The 20,171-nt window shown below is 44.8% G+C and overlaps 1 protein-coding gene across 1 annotated transcript in view; it reads right to left on the reverse strand.

The window, feature by feature from the left end:
* The window catches only part of tango6 (transport and golgi organization 6 homolog), a 40,264-nt gene that overhangs the window by 16,193 nt on the left and 3,900 nt on the right, over positions 1-20,171 (reverse strand). The window contains exons 2-11 of the mRNA XM_083915966.1: positions 18,519-19,177; positions 17,181-17,303; positions 11,725-11,884; positions 11,315-11,421; positions 10,387-10,549; positions 8,033-8,100; positions 6,083-6,195; positions 4,947-5,123; positions 4,085-4,211; positions 3,734-3,931 (exon numbers count right to left, since the gene is read on the reverse strand). Coding sequence (XP_083772092.1) covers positions 3,734-3,931; positions 4,085-4,211; positions 4,947-5,123; positions 6,083-6,195; positions 8,033-8,100; positions 10,387-10,549; positions 11,315-11,421; positions 11,725-11,884; positions 17,181-17,303; positions 18,519-19,177 — 1,895 coding nt within the window. The remainder of the gene's footprint in view (positions 1-3,733; positions 3,932-4,084; positions 4,212-4,946; positions 5,124-6,082; positions 6,196-8,032; positions 8,101-10,386; positions 10,550-11,314; positions 11,422-11,724; positions 11,885-17,180; positions 17,304-18,518; positions 19,178-20,171) is intronic.

Genomic DNA, 20,171 nt, shown 5'->3' on the forward strand with positions numbered 1-20,171 from the left:
TGTAAGAGAAGAGTAAGTGTCAGGATGTTAGTGTGTTAGTACAGGTTAGAATAAGTGTCAGGATGTTAGTGTGTTAGTACAGGTTAGATACAGGTTAGATACGGAGAACATCGTCAGTGTGACTTATGCACTGTAACTTATGTAACTGTAACCATCTTTTATGTTTTAAATGAGCTTTTATGCGTTTTAAATGTATATGTTTTATGTGTTATTTCTCCCAATGCTTTTAATGTTCTATGTAATGAACTTTGAATTGCCTTGGTGTTGAATTGTGCTGTACAAATAAACTTGCCTTGCCTAAATCCATTCAAATAAAGAGTGTATTAAGCCCTGTGATATACAGTATAACCACACTAAAACTGTGTTCCTATCTGCCAGGCAGAGGCATCGATAACAGCTTCAGTGTGAAAACATTATTTTTTCGGTTCACAGTATTATTTATGAGAATAAACTCCATAACATGAAAGTATAGTTTAATAATCACAGAACATATTTGTAAGTCAGGAGGTTTTTTTCAAAGATATCTTCATTCATGTTCTCACTTACAGTTTATCTCATTTCATCCTGCCGTCTGTGTCGCTGTTTCTCATTTTTCCTCTTTCTTTAAATACGCCTGGGTCAGAGTGTGCTTGGAGGACCGCACAGTCTCTCGTCAAGGTTGGTTTTTATAAATCCTAAAGTTTGCTTAGAAATTGCGTGCGCCCCTCTTCTGTGCATACGTCAACTTTTTAATGAGGCCCCTGATCACAAGTGGACAGCTCTCAGCATGTCTGATCTCAACATTTTCAGTGACAACTATGAACACATATATACTCATATAAGTAATGATGTTAACCTGCGGTGATCTGTACAGGATAGCAGAAAGAACAACCTTCTAAAAGTCAGCTGTGTTCAGCTCACTGCTTTATGTTACCTTCGTCATGTCAAGTTACTGCAGTCTTTTATTTCAAAGAAATTGTGAAGAATGCATAGGAAATAAATCTGTTCACCCATTTGCAGTTCAGGGAACAAACGGACACATCGCCAACAGTCTGATAATAACATCCAGAAAACAAGAGCCAAAATACACACTTCAGTGTTACAGGCTCAGATGCTGATGACACAGCCTGTGAATAAGGGGCGCACTTCCTCTCACCCAGGGGGCATCAGTTGAGTAGGAGGTCCGTAATGTGGACAGAGTCACATAAACCATACCTGTTAACATACACCTGTTCTCACTATCAAAATGAGGACATATGAACCACCTCTGAATGTGGTTTTTGACAGGACGCATTGAGATCGACTGAGAGTCTGTTCACCTGAACTTAGAGCTGTCCACTCAGACCACATGTTGCTGCCAGGTGGAAACAGGGTCATATAGTATATCTATGTTCTGTATTAGGCCTTTTCAATTGGCACCTTTGGCCATGCCGAGCCAATCCATGCCATGCTGATTTGCATTGCCATTACCAGTTTGAGCTTGCCGAGGAGCGCCCGATATGGACCTCCCCGGAGAAGGGCTAACATGTGTGCGCCCCATCACCAACCGGGCCACCGTGACATTTGCTGACCCCTCTTCCCCCCCTCACCTATAGATGTGTTGCGCAACTCAACTCAAGAGAGCGGAGAGAAAGAGGTTTTTAAAAGTCTGTGGGCCTCATTTATCAAACTTGCGTGGAAACGGGCGCAGATCTGAGCGCAGAATTGGTCGTAGGAAAGGACCCACGTGTGATTTATGAAACATTCGTATCTGACCAATCTCAGCGTACGAATGAGCGGGCCTTGATAAATGCGGCGGCTGTATTCGATCATCTTTAACATGTTACGCCCTTAAATATTCCTGGTTCGGAGGCCTCGCCCACTGAGGTCAAACATGGAGAGAAGGAACACAGGTTAGAAAAGAAACTTTTCCGACACACAGATCGGCATCCTGACATCCGAGATGGAGCAAAATAAAGCTGAGCTTTTTGGCAGTCTTAAGAGTGGAATTAAAGGGGCCAATAAAAACGCTGTATAAGAATAACGGAGGAAGTGAAACCGAGGCAGCGCTCCCGTGTGCGCCTGTGCGCACTGTTGGACAGGTGTTTTGCCGTATTCAGCACCCCTGCCGTGAAATGCACCCCCTCGCATTATAGGTGATATTCTGGATCAGAAGGCTGTTGTTTCCACCTATAGGAGTAGTTTATTTACTACTCTACCGCACAACACCGGCGGGTTATTAGGTATTCCGTAAGAGGATACCTTTGTCATCTAGAAGAACCATACCAAGATGTTAATCATCTTATACCTTGTTTGATTTAATGCAATTTATTGAGGGTAGCCACGAACCGAGGAGATGACTTTGGCTCTGCAGTGCGTCTTGCTGCAGCCACGCGCCAACACATTCATTCATTCAATGTCGGGGTCGCGGGGGGCTGGAGCCGAGCTGTTCTGATATTTAAAAGAATCGTGTGTGTCCCTGGCCACCACGTTAAAAAGCGAAAGCTTGGCATCACAGATCACCTGTACATTTATCGAGTGGTAGTTTTTGCGATTGATGAATGCGTAATCATTCATGGATGGGGCCTTCAGACGCACATGAGTACAATCAATTGCTCCAACCACACTTTTTTTTTTTTAATTCGTTTTAAGAATCCGTTTTGATCTGTTCTTAATATGTGACTGCTTATGCTTAATGATAGCTGAGGTTTGTTAATTATTTTCAGCCAGATTTTGCTGTGCTGCACCGCAAATACACAGTCTCAAATGTGCGTACACGATCTCAGACCTGACGTGAGATTTGATCTTAGCTCACGCTCACGTCCAAATTGATAAATGCAGACGTTCGCCAGGAAATGGTCGTACGCACGTTTTTCTGCCGTACGTTCGTTTGATAAATGAGGCCCAGTGTGTTCAGCTCTTAAGACTTTTGTAGCTTCTAACTGAACCTCTGTGGTCTGAAGTTTACTTTCTCTGTTTGTACTTTCAGATATCTGCTTTACCTTTGTTTTCAGTCACATTGGAGACATGTTAAGTCACCGCAGTTGAAAAGCCAGAATTTCCTGATTTTGCTGCTTCACAATAAAAGCTTTTAAATAACAGAGCATTTTATTGTGAAGAATGTATAGGAAATGAAACGTGTTTATTCCCCGTTTTACAGCTTCTCTTTGACCACTCACTCACCGGCTTCTAAATAACAACAGCAGACATGGTGACATAAGAACAGGAATAATAAGTGAGTGTGGTCTTTACCTACTCTGTAAAGTGTCCTGAGATAACTTTTGGTATGATATGGCACTATAAATAAAACTGAATTGAATATCTGTAGTAATACCCTACATATTTGTGAATTCCGGTTCATTTTATGAAATTAAAAAGATAAACTACAAAAACGGACAAGATACACTGAGCTACTGGAGCCATAGCCCAAAAAGCCACACCACTGCAGACACACCAACAAGCAGGTAGCCCTGTTGTAATGGAAATTAAAATCCCTGCTATGCTGGGCTGACAACGGAACAAGTCAAACTGAGCCGAACCGAGCCAGCCCATATGTATGGAACTACAGCATATGTATTTTTAGCTGTAGCTATCACATTAGGTAGGTATTAAAGGAATAAATGTAAAGATGTTTATAGCTGTTGAATCGTTTTTTGTGTGTGTCAACATAAGCAGATCATTTAATGTCTGCAGTGTTATTACATGACAAGGGCTTAAGAGCCTGGGTTTTGCAATTTAGCGTTTCCTTCTGTTGGGTGTATATCTGACCACTCACCTGAGAGGTTTTTCTCAACAGCACATTATGCTGCAGAGACTCAACCATCACAGCCAACACCTGAAGCAAAGCCAGTCTCTGGCCTTCCCTCGCAGCTGGACCCAGCAGCTGCTGCTCCAGCTCCAGGAGTGTCATGGCTGACACATCCAACTCATCTTTCTGTTCTTCATCTGCTGCAGCTGTCCAGCTGCCCAGCTCCTGCAGAAGCAACAAGTAAATGATGCATTGAATCAGGGTGTGTGTGTGTGTGTGTATGTGTATGTGTATGTGTATGTGTATGTGTATGTGTGTGTGTGTGTGTGTGTGTGTGTGTGTGTGTGTGTGTGTGTGTGTGTGTGTGTGTGTGTGTACCTGCAACAGTTCCAGGAAGAAGTCACCAGGCAGGTCAGAGTCCTTGAGTTCAGCCAGCAGCTGCGTCAGACACTCCAGCCTCCACTGCTCTCCTGACAGCTTCTCATACAGAGCATCGTCCTCTTCACTGGGAGACGACCAGAGAGCAGTGAGGGAAGTGACAGTAACAGTCATCATCCCAGTGAATGTGGGCTGAATAAAGGGTGGCTCTTTTTTGTTGACTTTTTCAGACTTCTCTGAGGATTTTTCAGTCAATATTAAACATCTGAATACCAATTGTTAGATGCTTATTATGTAAATAAATGGTTTTGAAATCCAACTTTTAATGTATGTATGTTAAATTCTGACTATGTATGCCATGATGTGGCCAAGTAATTACAAGATGGACAATTAACCAGGAACTACAGAAGAAAACACAAGTCTGTGCTTCATTGGCTTTAGATGAAGTTGACATACTGTAAAGAAATGAAATGATGAATAAAAATAAATCGTAAATAAATGTAGACGACGCGTATGGAAAACATTCGTTAGATAATAACCTCAGTCGCACAGTGAACGGTAACCATGGTAACCCAATACCATTCTATTGCAGCTTGATTAGTTTCATATCATCTACAGGCCGACCCCTCCATAATTTCTATAATTATCCAGACCTGGAGATAAATTCCATCATCTCCAGACTTTTCCATACTGCATAGGAACCCTGGGCTCAAGAGATCTTAAAGAACTGTCTTAATCTGCATTATACACCATGGTTTTGTCCGGAGCATCCTTTAACAACTCAATATACAGTGAAGAGAGTGCTCTTTCCAAAGATCCCTAGCGAGAACATGTCCATCATGTGTTTCTGAGTGTTAGTCACCTGCAGCTGTCTCTGGAGCTGAGTCGGACTCCTCCATCACTGCCCGGGGTGAAGTGGAACTCTGCTGCCACCTCCTTCTTCTGTCCTTGCAGACCTGAAATCTGCCTCAGCGCTGACAGGGCTGGAGATGTCTCAGTGTGGCCTAGATACCACAGCAAAATCTCCTGACAGGGGGCGCTGTGGAGCACAAAGCACACACAGCACATTTTTAGTGTCATCCTTTCGAGTAGATTCACTACAATTCATGTATGATTTTCTTCCAGGAAGCCTTTGGACTAGCATAAAAGGCAGAGAGATTCTAAACAGGGTAAGCATTCATAGAGACAATTTGGTCCGTTTCTTATTTGTGTATATCCTTCACTCTTGTATTATTATGACATGAGGTCATGCAGTTTCAAGCTAGGACTGTTTTGAAAAGTCTTCAACATGGAGAGACAACTTAAAATATCAAGCTGGCTGTTACTATATAGTTCTATTAGCAACAAACTTGTTAGTCCATTTATCATTGCTTCCTACCACGTATGTGTCTCTCAGTCCCAAGCCCATTGGTTCCTATTAGGAAAAAAAATTTGCTCAACAATATTTAAAATTACTTTTCATTAGGAACTTCCTAATGAAAAATAATTTTAAATATTGTTGAGCAAATTTTTTTTCCAAAAAAATCAACTAGCAACGCTGATCAGGGCGTCTCTAACAGAAAAGACAGGTTGCAAAATGTGCTCTGGAACACGTCTTCGTTCTGACTGGTCAATTACAGCATTCTACGGTATGTTAAACCGTAAATCACAAAGAAACAACTTTTAAAATCAATATTTATCATAAAATGATTGATTTCTTTAGTAAGTGGCCATGTGATAAGCAGCTGCTTTCAATAGTTTTTGTACTCAAAATATAAGCATCAATTGACTGCCTGAAAATATGTTTTTTTTTTCAAAAAAGATGAGGAAACAGTCACTGTGATGAACAGATCATCACTTTTTGTAGTTAGAAATATTGAAGTGACAGCAGCTGGCAGGCTGGACACAGCAGTGTCCTTCTTGAATGTCCACTAAATCTTTTTTAGTTGTTATTTCATATAGTACTGATATTTGTACATGAACATTGCAGCGGATAACTGATACCAGAGAAAAGGTTACCGTAGGTGGGAGACGTTCTGCTTGGTGAAACAGAAGAGTGTGAAGATAACAGGGAGAACTTGTTGTAGAGCTTTAAGAAGAGAAGCTGACGGACTGTTTCCAACCACCCAGATCTGACAGCAAAGACAATGACACCAAAAACACTGTGTGAGAGGCATCATATGGATTAGAGACAGTAAGAAAAACAGTGTAACTACATATACTACGCCAAATCTAGTAGCCAGATGCGTCTCTTAGGATAGCCCCTGACCTCTCTGCCGTCAAAGAAAACAACAACATAATGGTGATGAAAATAGTCCAGCACAGTGGACTTTAATGTGGTTGCATTAGCAGCAGCCACAGATGCAACACTTTAGCAGTGAGAACTGCAAAATTCTGATGTGTCCACACTGACAAGTGATAACTTCAGAATCAAACTTCAAACAGACACTTCAAAACAAACTTCAAGCAGACTGACTTGATAACTTCAGAATCAAACTTAAAGCAGGCTGACTTGAATCAAACTTAAAGCAGGCTGACTTGAATCAAACTAAAAGCAGGCTGACTTGATAACTTCTGAATCAAACTTCAAAACTACACCAGGGTGACAGGTACGTGGCTGGTGGTGCACCGGGTTAATCTTTTGACTTTCATTCATTTTCCCACAACATGACTACGAATCTCTGGTGAATAAAATTATACACACGTGGAAAAACTTGCTCTCTTCCTGTTACCGTAACAACCAACAAACAAAACTCCACTGACACATTTACTCAAACCAAACTATAAAGACTGATCAGGTAGGTAACATTGTAATAGAAAAACTAAACATAGCTGCATTCACAAGGACAGCTACTCATTCTCTTCTGTTATTAACCAACATCTGCCGTCACTATGGCAACCACAGAGGCTTTCAGCTGAAAGTGTCCAGTTAACGGGTCACTCGTTAATCCCAAACACCGGTCAGGAGAGAAAACGTCCGTTGGAGCAGTGATGTCTTCTAGTCTGCAGTTTCAGGAGACCTGCAGTGGATTCAGCCCGGTCCACTTGACATCGGGTCGGTGCATGTCAGTGTTTCTGAGGCTGTAGGCTGTTCTCATGTCTCATTCTGCTGCTGGGGTCTATGCTGACCTTTCCTATCCTTAAAAGAAACATTAACCCACTGCACAATTTCAAATATCTCTCAGGGGAGAAACCCCTTAACCCCCATCTGAAAAGGACTCTTAACTCCTGGGCTAGAGCCACTAACATCTGCAGTTTGAAAAAAATATATATTTCCCCTGGGATTATCAAAGTATTTCTTTTTCTGATCTTTGGGACTATACTACTCTACATTTTCTTCGTATATTTTGTGCTATAACAAACAGTAAAAATAAATAGTATATGGCTAATGGCACCTAAGACAGTATTAACCGGTCAGCTCACATACAGTTGGACTCCCATCCACATTTATTATCCAACTCTCTCAACGATGCCCAGCACACTTTTGAAATTGTTTCTCCGAGCTAGATTTGAATCACAAACTTTAGACCTTTGCAGGCAAACAAGTTACCAACCAGCAGTGACTAATGTTTACATGGAAGGATAATGTAACTTACATTTGGAGTTGCAGCCACTTAAAGGAGTAGAGTGCAGGATTTAGTGGCATCTGGCAGCAATAAATAGCCCTCACCCCTCCCTTTCTACAACAGAACTTGTCTCATCCATGAGCTACATTTGAACATTAATATAATCCTGAGCAGAATGTTTCCACCTTTTCAGATGTTTATATTATCCGTTTATCTAATAGATAGCATAGTAGTCCGTTGTCAGCTAAAGGGAAATAGGATCATGTTGAAATCATTTTCCATGTATTTTCATGACTGAAAAATTGCTCAACTGTTTTCAACGTTTTTCTAGGGAACCCTGTCATTACTATGAATTTGAGGTGCAACATTGTAGTGTTCATTGTGTGCCTGTGGGTGTCCTCACCTTGTACACATCATTTATACAACGTGTCAGCTCCCACTCCTCCACAGCAGCTTGGAAATGACCCTCATCTGAAAAAACAAGCATATATACTCTGAACTGCTGTTCGGTGCATATGCACAAACAACTGTCAGAGTTTTCCCCCCTACCACCCGCAGGCGTAAGGAGGCGACCCTCTCGTCCACCAGGGTGAACTCCAAAACCACGCCGCTCAGCCGGGGGTTTGTGAGTATCCCCACACCCACCCGGCGCCTCACACCCTGGGCAACTCCAGAGAAGAATAGAGTCCAACCCCTATACATCAGTACAGTTCCAGAACCGAGACTGTGTGTGGAGGTAAGCCCCACCAGATTAACTGGTAGTGCTCCACCTCCCGCACAAGCTCTGGCTCCTTCCCTGACAGAGAGGTGACATTCCACGTCCCCAGAGCCAGCTTCTGCTGTCCGTGTATGGACCGTCGAGGCCCCTCACCTTCACTGCCACCCATGGGCCCACAGGATGGAGAGGAGGGAGGTGCCACGTCACTTTTTCGGGCTGTGTCCAGCCGGGCTCCGTGGCAAACCCAGACACCAGGCAGATTGAAGAGGAACAATGGGGATTCCGTCCTGGGCGTGGAACAACGGACCAGCTCTTCATTCGTGCAAAGATCCTGGAGGGGGCCTGGGAGTATGCCCATCCAGTCTACATGTGTTTTGTGGATCTGGAGAAGGCATATGACCAGGTCCCTCGGGAGATACTGTGGGAGGTGCTGCGGGAGTATGGGGTGAGGGGGTCACTTCTGTGGGCCATCCAATCTCTGTACAACCAGAGCGAGAGCTGTGTCCGGATCCTTGGCAGTAGGTCAGATTCGGTCCCGGTGGGGGTTGGCTTCCGCCAGGGCTGCGCTTTGTCACCACTCCTGTTCGTGATTTTCAAGGACAGGATATTGAGGCGTAGTCGTGGTGGGGAGGGGTTGCAGTTTGGTGGGCTGAGGATCTCGTCTCTGGTTTTTGCAGATGATGTGGTCCCGATGGCATCGTCGGTCATTGACCTTCAGCACTCACTGGATTGGTTCGCAGCAGAGTGTGAAATGGCTGGGATGAGGATCAGCACCTCTAAATGTGAGGCCATGGCTCTCAGCAGGAAACCGGTGGATTGCTTACTCCAGGTAGGGAATGAGTCCTTACCCCAAGTGAAGGAGTTCAAGTACCTTAGGATCATGTTCACGAGTGAGGGAACGATGGAGCGTGAGTTTGGCTGGAGAATCGCAGCAGCGGGGGAGGTGTTGCAGTCGCTCTACCGCACCGTTGTGATGAAAAGAGAGCTGAGGAAGGCAAAGCTCTCGATCTACCGGTCAATCTTTGTTCCTACCCTCACCTATGGTCATGAAAGCTGGGTCATGACCCAAAGAACGAGGGTACAAGCGGCCGAAATGGGTTTTCTCAGGAGGGTGGCTGGAGTCTCCCTTATAGATAGGGTGAGAAGTTCAGCCATCCGTGAGGAACTCGGAGTAGAGCCGCTGCTCCTTTGCGTTGAAAGGAGCCAGTTGAGGTGGTTCGGGCAACTTTTAAGGATGGCCCTTGGGCGCCTCCCTAGGGAGGTGTTCCAGGCACGTCCAGCTGGGAGGAGGCCTCGGGGAAGACCCAGGACTAGGTGGAGAGATTATATCCCCACACTGGGCTGGGAACACCTCAGGATCCCCCAGTTGGAGCTGGTAAATGTGGCCCGGGAAAGGGAAGTTTGGGGTCCCCTGCTAAAGCTGCTGCCCCCGCGACCCGACCCCGGATAAGCGGATGAAGATGAGTTGAGAGTTCTCGAGGAGCACTTGAACACAGCATGTGTTCACACTAAGGATGGGGAAAAGAGTCAACAGAACAATTACTGTCAAATGGTAACACTCCCAATACGAGCGCACATTTGTGGCTCCACCCCCCAGCATCAGTCTGTGGAAGCAGGACTGAGCAGGTAACACGCTGTTACAACCTGAACTGTAACTGAGGCACGTATTGAACCATGGGCTAACTGTATTGTTGCATCTCTAGAGTATATATAACCTGTAAAGATAGCAAGCTCCACAGTCTTTCAAAATATGCAATATCTTTTTTTTGTAGATATACTATTATTTACTTCATAATTTGTTCAATGTAAAAAATGAAAAAAAAATTTGCCTGTATACTTTATTTCTGTAAAGGAATCAAACAAAATGGCCACATGCATCTCCCATGTGCCGGGCTCCTGCACAGAAGGAGCATTTCCCCAAAAACTGGGAGATGTTGTGTAACTGTAGTCTCTGGAACCAAACAGGAGTTTGCACTAATACTGCCTCTACTTGAAACATAACATCTAACACATATGGATAGGGTGGCCATAACACTGACTGGAAGCAGTGGTGCAGCGGTGGAGTGGTGAGAGCAGGGGAGTGAGCAAGTACTGCTGGGCAAAGCTGGGCTTCTCCTGCACCATGAGGAGCACCGCCCGGGTGGCCACACCCTGGAACTGTTGGGCGGTCAGCTTGTCCTTAAAGTGCAGGAGGTCAAGGATCTAGAACAACACATACAAAAAAAACAAAAAATACACTTCAAATACATACATTCTTATGCAGTACAACTCACACTCACCAGGGCTCCACACATGAACAAGAGGTCAAAGTTGAACCAGTGCGTCTGTAAACTGGGATGATCTCTACTATTAACAGTTTAGATGACAAACGTACTGGTTACCTTTGTTATCTATGTCAAATAGGTTTAGTAAAAGGTTGAATATGGAAAATATTTATTAAAAGCTATATTTAAAAAAAATAAAAAAATAGTAATAATATAATAATGAAAGTATTGCTTTTCCATAAAAACATATTTAGTCTGTATTAATATTTTTTTTTAATATTTTTGACAGGTTTGACAATGACTTGCTGTTCTGTTTCCATGGTAGCAGCAAATAGCGTTGGGCGTTGCTGGTTGCCAGGGTTGTCTGTTGTTGCTACAGAAACAAGAATCATTCTAAGTTGAGAGCTAGCTAATGGATTACACAGCATTCAAGAAAGACTTCAGTTGAAGACTGGCTAAATGTTAAATACTGTTGTAAATTAATTGATTAGTCCAAATGAGTGGTTCCCCTGTTTGATTCATCACTGACATGGAGCAGGACGATTCTGGCAACCCGACTGCTGGACTTATTTTTTGTTGTTGCGACTACTATCTTGAGACACTAGATGGTGTGTGTGTGTGTGTGTGTGTGTGTGTGTGTGTGTGTGTGTGTGTGTGTGTGTGTGTGTGTGTGTGTGTGTGTGTGTGTGTGTTTTTAGCTGACCTGATGACAGACTTGTCTGTAGTAGGTGTCTGCTGAGGCAGACTGTTGAGGGCAGGTCACCAGGATCCTGGCCACACCGTCACATTTCCTCCAGTCTGACTCGCCCCCTAGAGGACAGAAAGAGAGTTTTAGTTAAGTTTGGATCCATTAAAGTATCTCTATTAAAAGATTCAGAAGCTACAATGCAAGATATTAAGCAAATGATATGATGGAGGTAAATATAGGGTGATGGGGGCAGATAAATCAATGAAACCAATAGAAGACTGATGTTTTGCTTCAGTGTTGTCATTGTTGAGGTTGATTGGTTAACACGCGTTCCATTTTAGTGGATATTTACCTCTCTGACTGTAGGTCAAACTGTGCTCCTCAGTACGTTCTCTTCTTCTAGCATTACCTCCCCTCCCACTCACCTGGTGTTCCCTCCAAGATGGCTCTGACTACAGCCTGGACACCGTTGGGCTGCATCAGGCGCTCAGACAGCAGCTGACCACACAGACGCCTCAGCCAGGTGGGAGCTGATCCCAGAGCTGCCCTGCTGCTGGAAACACTGGAGCTTCCCAACGCACGAGGCTGGAAGGAGGGACAGTGCATACGAAACAAACAAAAAAAAAAACATTTAGAAATGATTATAAACCCTGTCACTCCAAAACTGTCTTCACTTGAACGTCTTGCACAACAGTGTAACACATGCAGTCTCCCTTTAATCCACTCTGGTGTCTGCACCAGCTCCACAAGGCTCATTCCTCAGCTGTATCTCACGGGCATATGTCACCTGACGTGTTTATTTACACTTCAAGTCCATTATTTCTCCAATACATTCGTAAAAGTGAGGTTGATGTCCAATAAAAAGGCTAAATAAATCTATTTATTTACATTTTGCAACCCCCAACAGAGTGAGCTGCTCTTTGGCTCCAGCTGCAGAAACAGCATGCTCTGCTCTGGTTTAATCCCAGACTCTCCCTTCAATTTCACAGCAACACTGAGGAGCTGCAGTGTTTGTTAATGAGCAAACTGCAATCTACACTGTACACAGGTGTCAAACTGATCCAGTAAAGGGCCGCTGTGGCTGCAGGTTTTCATTCCAACCAAGCAGGAACACACCTGAGCCACTCATTCAATCACCTGAACTGTCTTCACACAGTGGATTTGTTGGATCAGGTGTGTTCTTGCTTGGTTGGATTGAAAACCTGCAGCCACGGCGGCTCTTTACTGGATCAGTTTGACACCCCCACTGTACATCAACTGTGAAGCACCTCTTGCTTCTGCGCTTGACCCAAGACACAAACACCTTTGACTTTTGGAATTGGCTCTTCTCCTCAACATCCGAGAGAAGTTGTGTGACCTCCATGACCGGGTTACTGTCCAAGGCCCAGACGACAGTGACGCTCGGGGCCACAGCATCGACACACTGGACAGTTGATTAAGTTTTTTTTTAAGGAAACAATGTTTTGAAGTTGTGGTTGTGAAAAAATCAATCTCTAAAAGGGGAAATGTGACTGTGACCCTCGATCTTGGAATTAACTTCTCATGCCCATCCCTATTATAAAGTGACCTCAAGGATACACAACACAACACTTAATGTATCCCTAACTTCTGTTTGAAAGAAAGATAGCGGCGCGCACGGGTGCAGCGGCTCTTAGCTCTCCAACTTGGTGTTTTGTTTTATTACTTTTTTTGAATGTTCTGTTGGACTTTTGCACTGCAGCCATCATATATAGTCGCCAGAACCTAATCGACCTGGGCCTAAGGCACACTGTGTCTGTAACTGGCGACTATCAGCAAAAACACAACTTCCCGGAGGACATCGTGAGACCACCGGGATCTCCGTGGATGGTCATCCCGCCCAGGAAGCGCAGGAGGCGGCGGAGAGAGAGGAAGCAGAAGCGAGGATGCCGGTCGGGCCCAGATGCTAGGCTACGTAAACAACCGCACAGGCCAGCATTACCAAGCCACTTTATCTCCAACGCCAGATCCATAACCCATAAAATGGACAAACTGGAGCTACAGATGGCAACAACCAGTTTTGTGCGAAACTGCAGCGTTATTTTCATCACGGAGACGTGGCTTCACCCGCTGATTCCCGACGCTGCAGTGGAGCTAGCGGACCGCGCGCTACACCGGCAGGACAGAAACGGAGACTCGGGTAAGAGCAGAGGAGGGGGGCTTTGCGTTTACGTACATAACGAGTGGTGCTGTGACAGCAGAATCATTGACACACACTGTTCTCCTGATCTAGAGGTTCTGGCAGTCTCGTGCAGATCTTTTTATCTACCGAGGGAGTTCACTGTAGCCATTGTGATAGCTGTTTACATTCCACCGGATGCTAACGTTAGCACAGCCCTCAGCCTCCTGCTTGCTACCATAAACAAACAGCAGCTCGCCCAGCCGGATGGGGTCTTTGCCGTTGCCGGTGACTTCAATCAAGCGTGTTTAAGGACTGTGCTCCCATAATTCGTACAATACGTGAATTTTGCCACCAGAGGGGAAAATACTTTGGACCATGTTTACTCTAACATCAAACATGCCTACAGAGCGACACCCCTCCCCCACCTTGCTGGATCTGACCATCTCAGCATGTCCCTCACCCCCACCTACACCACCCTGCTGAGGAATACAAAGCCACTAACAAAGACAATAAAAACGTGGCCTGAGGGAGCCCTCTCTCAGCTGCAGGACTGTTTCTCAAGGACAGTATGGGATTTATTCGTTAGCCATAACCTCCAGGAGCACACTGACACTGTGCTCTCCTACATCAAGAACTGTGTCGACAACGTCACCGTCGAAAAAAGGGTCAGGTTCTTTCCGAACCAGAAGCCCTGGATGAACAGTGAAGTCCAGTCCCTCCTAAAAAACCGCAACACCGCCTTCAAGTCAGGGGACAGGGCCCTGTACAGTGCGGCCAGGTCAGACCTGAAAAGAGGCATCAGGGAGGCCAAGGCGGCTTTTAAGAGGAAGATTGAAGACCACTTCGCTGTGAATGACCCCAGAAAGATGTGGCAGGGAATAAATCACATAACAAACTACAGAAGCAACAACCAGGGGACTGCTAGGACTGACGCCTCGCTGGCAGAGGAGGTCGATCTCTTCTTTGCCCGCTTCGAGACAGACAGGTCCTCAGCAGCCACACCACTCCCACCTCCCTCCAGCACCGCCACACTGTCATTTCAGGAACATGAAGTGGGACGAGTGCTGAGGACAGTGAACCCCAGGAAGGCGGCCGGCCCCGACGGAGTACCTGGCAAGGTGCTCAGAGCGTGCGCTGACCAACTGACTGGAGTCTTCACAAGGATTTTTAACCAGTCCCTGGCACAGGCCACCATACCACCCTGCCTCAAAGCCTCCACAATCATCCCCGTCCCCAAGAAGACAGCAGTGGACAGCCCCAATGACTACAGACCCATTGCACTCACGCCTGTAGTCATGAAGTGCTTTGAAAGACTGGTCTCTCAGCACATCAGGGCCTGTCTGCCTCCCACTCTGGATCCCCATCAGTTTGCCTACAGGGCAAACAGATCCACCGAGGACGCCATCACCACAGCACTCCACACCGCGCTGAGCCACCTGGAGCACAGGGGGAGCTACGTGAGGATGCTCTTCCTGGACTTCAGCTCAGCATTCAACCACATCATTCCAGAGATCCTGGTGCAGAAACTCTCTCACCTGGGCTCTCCACCCCCATCTGCCACTGGATTAAAGACTTCCTGACAAACCGACCACAGTCTGTCAGACTTGGCCCTCACATCTCCACCGCGATCACCCTCAGCACAGGCTCTCCACAGGGATTTGTATTAAGTCCCCTTCTATTCACCCTATACACACACGACTGCTCCCCGACCCATCTCTCAAACACCTTCATCAAGTTTGCCGATGACACCACAGTGGTCGGGCTCATCTCAGGGGGAGACGAGTCCGACTACAGGGACGAGGTAAACAGACTGACGATGTGGTGTTCAGTAAACAACCTCCAACTGAACACCACAAAAACAAAAGAACTGGTACTGGACTTCAGGAAGGGGAGAGCGGACCCAGCCCCCCTTTACATCCACGGGGACTGTGTGGAAAGGGTCCACTCCATCAGGTTCCTGGGTGTGCAGATGGCCGATGACCTCTCCTGGACTGCAAACACCACGGGGGCGGTTAAGAAAGCCCAGCAGCGTCTCCACTTCCTGAGGGTGCTCAGGAGAAATAACCTGGAGGAGAAGCTGCTGGTGATGTTCTACAGAGCCGCCATAGAGAGCATCCTGACGTACTGCATCACAGCGTGGTATGCAGGGTGCTCAGCCGCAGACAGGAAGGCGCTGCAGAGGGTCATCAACACAGCCCAGAAAATCACTGGGTGCCCTCTGCCCAGCCTGGAGGACATTGCCAGCTCTCGCTACCTCAGCAGAGCTGAAAACATTATCAAGGACTCCTTTCACCCCAGCAACCACCTGTTTGACCTGTTACCCTCAGGCCGACGCTACTGGTCACAAAAATCACAGACAAACAGACTCAGAGATAGCTTCTTTTCTAGAGCTATCACTGCAGTCAATAACAAAAAATAAAACAACGAAACAAACTACCTCAATGTTACAAATATTGATCACATTGATCAGATTTAAAATTTAGAATCTAAATAACTTAACAAAGCCACTTTAAACTGAAAAAGCCACCCTAAAACTCTTGTGCAATAACATGCTCCACCATAAATATACATATTTTATTTTAGTATAGTTTCTGTTCTCCACCCATCTGTTTATACTGTTCCCCATCTGTTATACTGTTCCCCATCTGTTTATACTGTTCCCATCTGTTTATACCGTTCACATTAATATATTGTTTATACTATATTGTGTGTTTATTGCTTATATTATACTTTGCTTATTGTTTTATTATATATTATTTTTCTAAAAATGTACCAAGGGGGAGTAGCACTCCAATTTCGTTGTATGCAAATGCAATGACAATAAAGGCTATTCTATTCTATTCTATACCAGAAAACTGAAGGGGCAACTTTAATAATAGAGAACAGTCTGTGCTGTCTCTTTTATACTTAAAAATATATTTTTCAAATAATTTTAGAAAGCATATTAAATTAATGTCAGAATTTATTTCATGGGTTTGGGCAAATTATTCGGAAACTCAGTACTGTTGTATCTTTTCAACCATGATTTTAGAGTATGGAATCGGTTTGGACACAGTAAACCATGGCCTGGTGACACCATCCTGATCTCTGAGCTCCATTGTATTTCACTCTCAGATCAGTCTGGTAACCTGCGGTGGAGAACATTTGGAGAAGTTTGACCAGCGACCGTCCAATCAGCGTTGTTTTTTTTAGGCGGATCTAAGTGTGACGCTTACGGGGAACTCCTCCGCTAACCTACTAAGCAAGAGGAAGCAACACATGCAAATCCGACCTGATCTAGACACATCAAACAGCTGTAGCCCTAATTCAGTTAGCCGCTCACTAACTCTTTTTTCTCTGGATCCTTCTGTTGAATATCGACCAGGCGCTGAAATTGGGCCTTTGATCCGTAAATTCACGTTAAACACAAACGGAAAATATCCTTTACCCACATGTTGTTTCCTTTCTGAGCTTTGCCGCCACGCTGTTAGTACGTCACACACTTCAGGGATCTGATTGGTTGATTTTGCCCGTATGTTGGTGATAGACAGATGGTTTATCCAATCAGCAACCAGTATTTGGGAAACCCCTTCTCAAAAGATCTCCAAACCAGAGTCCAGATGGATGTGCTGAGACCATCTGGCTCAGTCAGGTTAAATAAACCAAGGAGCAACAACAACATAATAGTGTATGATCATTTAAAATATTTATAAACTAAACGCACCATTACCACTCCTGATTCCAAACAGAAGACATGCTCACCTGTTCGGGTCCGCCTTGGAGTATCAGCAGCTCCTTGATAACAATTGGCTGGTAGACTTTTCCTAGTAATCTTCTGAGGGCCTCTTTGCAAGTTTGACGTTCCTCAGCACTGAGCCCCTGCATCTAAAGAGTTTGCAAGAAAAACAACAACTTTGTAGCCTTTCATTTCTCTTGACTACATGCATCTAGTGTTGTCACGATACCAAAATTATGACTTTGGAACGATACCTGCCTAAAATATCTCAATATTTATACTCAAACGATACCACGGCGAACAACTAAAACATCATCAAAAGTAATGGAATTAAATATTAGATGACAATTGGATAGGAGGAAGAGATGGATAAATTATGCTTATTTTTCAAAACTATTATTATTATTATTGTTATGTTTATAATTACTTCAGTTTGATAGGTAACTTAGCTGCTAATGTGGTAACAAGCATCTGTGTATCCCAAGTGTCTTCTGTGCTCCAATCAGTGCATTTTCTACTCATACAAATTACAATATAATGAATTACTGACAAAAATGTACATGCTGTGATTATATTACCAGTACTGATAGACTTTAAATCGATCATTTATAACTGGTTGGACTCCTCTGACAGTTAAAAAAGTTAGCTTTACACCTGACGTACGGTGTCCCTGAGAAAACACATGCAAACAGAAAAAACGTGTGCATCACTTTGAAGTGTCTTCTGGAAACACTTCCATTGTGTTGCAGTCTATTTGCAACGCTTTTGTGATGTGGTATTTGTATTGTACTGACTGCCTTGTGCAACTCTGATGGGTACAAAATTTCACTCGTCCCAAAATAAACACTCGCTTAACTTTACGCTACATCAGGGGGGTATTTGTGTTATCTATCTCTAACCTGCAGCTCTCTGAACTCTTTGAAATAGTCCTCATCTGTAAGATTGATGTTTCTCAAAGTTGGATGCGTGTGTTCCCTTTGTCTGTATCGATTTAAAACATTGTTTACAGACAGGCTTTGTGGTGTCCGTGGGCTTGCCTTACTATCTGCTTTTTCAACAAGCCATGGAGGCTCAGCAGGAGCACTTAAGCCACGTTCAGCCATGTCTGTCTCGCTCTGTGACAGTCACCATAATACCACACCCACTCTGGCTGCAGCCAGTGAGGAAGCGGCAAGAAGCTACACACGCAGACACGCCATGTCCCTGTTGCACAAAGTTCATAAAGTACAGATATTAATAAAACGTGAATGGTATTGTTTGTAACAGCAGGGTACCGTGGTATCTTTTTATAATTGGTTTATCGTGCAACACTACATGCATCAAATGCATTTTTGACAAATCTCTCTCTTATCCAGATGTGTTACCTTCTCCTCCTCTGTGCCGCCTCTCTCTGCCCGGTGTGGCTGATAGCCAAGCTGACATAGTGCTGCCATCACATCCCCCAGATGCCGTGTGAACACCAGTGTGGCAAGAGATGACAGCTCTGCCAACTGCAAAAGGACATTCGTGGTTGTAAGAAGTCGACGTCCCACTGCTGGCAGCTCCCCGCTGCAAACAAGTTTTTGCACCATGGCTCCAAACGCTGACCTGCGAGCCAGTGGCACACCCACTCCAAGTGCCAAGTATGGGCAGAGCCCGAGAGACACCATAAACTGAAGAGCTGCTCCAAGCACCTTCTGCTGGGTGACACTGAGGACATCGGGAGGTAAAGGTGGAGCCATCTCAGGGGTTTGTTGTTTGGCTCCAGATGGAGTGGGGGTCTGCTTGAACCGTTCGAGTTCAACAGACAGGTGCTGTGCTAAGGTGAGGAGCAGCAGGAGACATTCCTGGACAAAGCCCCATGTGGCGTCTTCTGTATCAGCGGAGAACCAGTCTGCTGCTGCCATCACCTGGTCCCTCAGCCTCCTCACCTCCTTAAAGCTGCCATCACTCTGAAGCTGCTCCTGGAGAAAGGCTCGGTTGGCCCGCAGCACTGCCAGGAGAGCCTCTTGGTGTGAGGACTGAGCATTGTGCACAGATGCCTCTATACATAGACAATAACACACAGAAGAACATTGCATTTGGGTTTGTGTATGACAAAATCTGTACAGGATTGTTGATTGTATGTGGCCTGTTGTATCACACTGTCAGACAGTTAACTGTCTACTAACAACCTATCATGGAATTCTTTCCCGCCTGTTCTACACAAAGTTTTTCCTTTATCATAAAAAAAATTAATCTGCAGAAAACATTTTACTGTATCACTCTCCTTATGATTACATTTCCTTCTCTTGGTCCCATTTTATTTACTTATCCTATTTGTTTCTCCATTTCTTCTGTCTTATATTATAGATGATATGTTTTTTATTTTACTATATATTTTGTTTTCCTTCATGTTAAATATTGCTGAATAATTGTAGGGAACCCAATATGCCAAGACCCTTGACAATGACTTGCTGTCCCGTTCTGTTTCCATGGTAGCAGCCAATAGATTTGGGCATTGCTGGTTGCCAGGGTTGTCTGTTGTTGGGTGCAGCTACTGTAGGCTGGCACTGGGTGAAATGGAGTTTCCAATCCTGCAGCTGCTTCGGAGCCTCAGTGAAGGGGGCGTTATTTGTCCCAGCAGCTGAGTGAGCGGAGACGGGCAAAAACCAGAGTCAATATAGGCCAAGCATTCACTCCATGGACTGAGAGAAAGGAGAGAAACGCCATTCAAATGCACGCCCAAATGGCTACATTTCTCCTTGATCGCTAACATCACTTAAATCTTTACTTAGCTGGAACGGCTAATGCTAATGGCTAATGCTAACTGTCAGTCAAACTCCTCTAATCCTGGTTTTTATGGTGTGATTTGCTGGAGGGGACGGGTTCAAACAGGCTCAAACAGACTCTGAGCTCCTGTAGGCTACTGGGCCGGGTCTGACCAACCTGGCAACCCGACTTATTTTTCGTTGTTGGGGCTACGATCTGGAGACACTAGATGGCGGTTTTCTGCTCATTCTCCATATTCAACCTTCAATTTCCCTTAACTGTAATAT

Source organism: Echiichthys vipera (assembly GCF_963691815.1).
Source record: "Echiichthys vipera genome assembly, chromosome: 7".
Lineage (NCBI taxonomy): Eukaryota > Metazoa > Chordata > Actinopteri > Perciformes > Trachinidae > Echiichthys > Echiichthys vipera.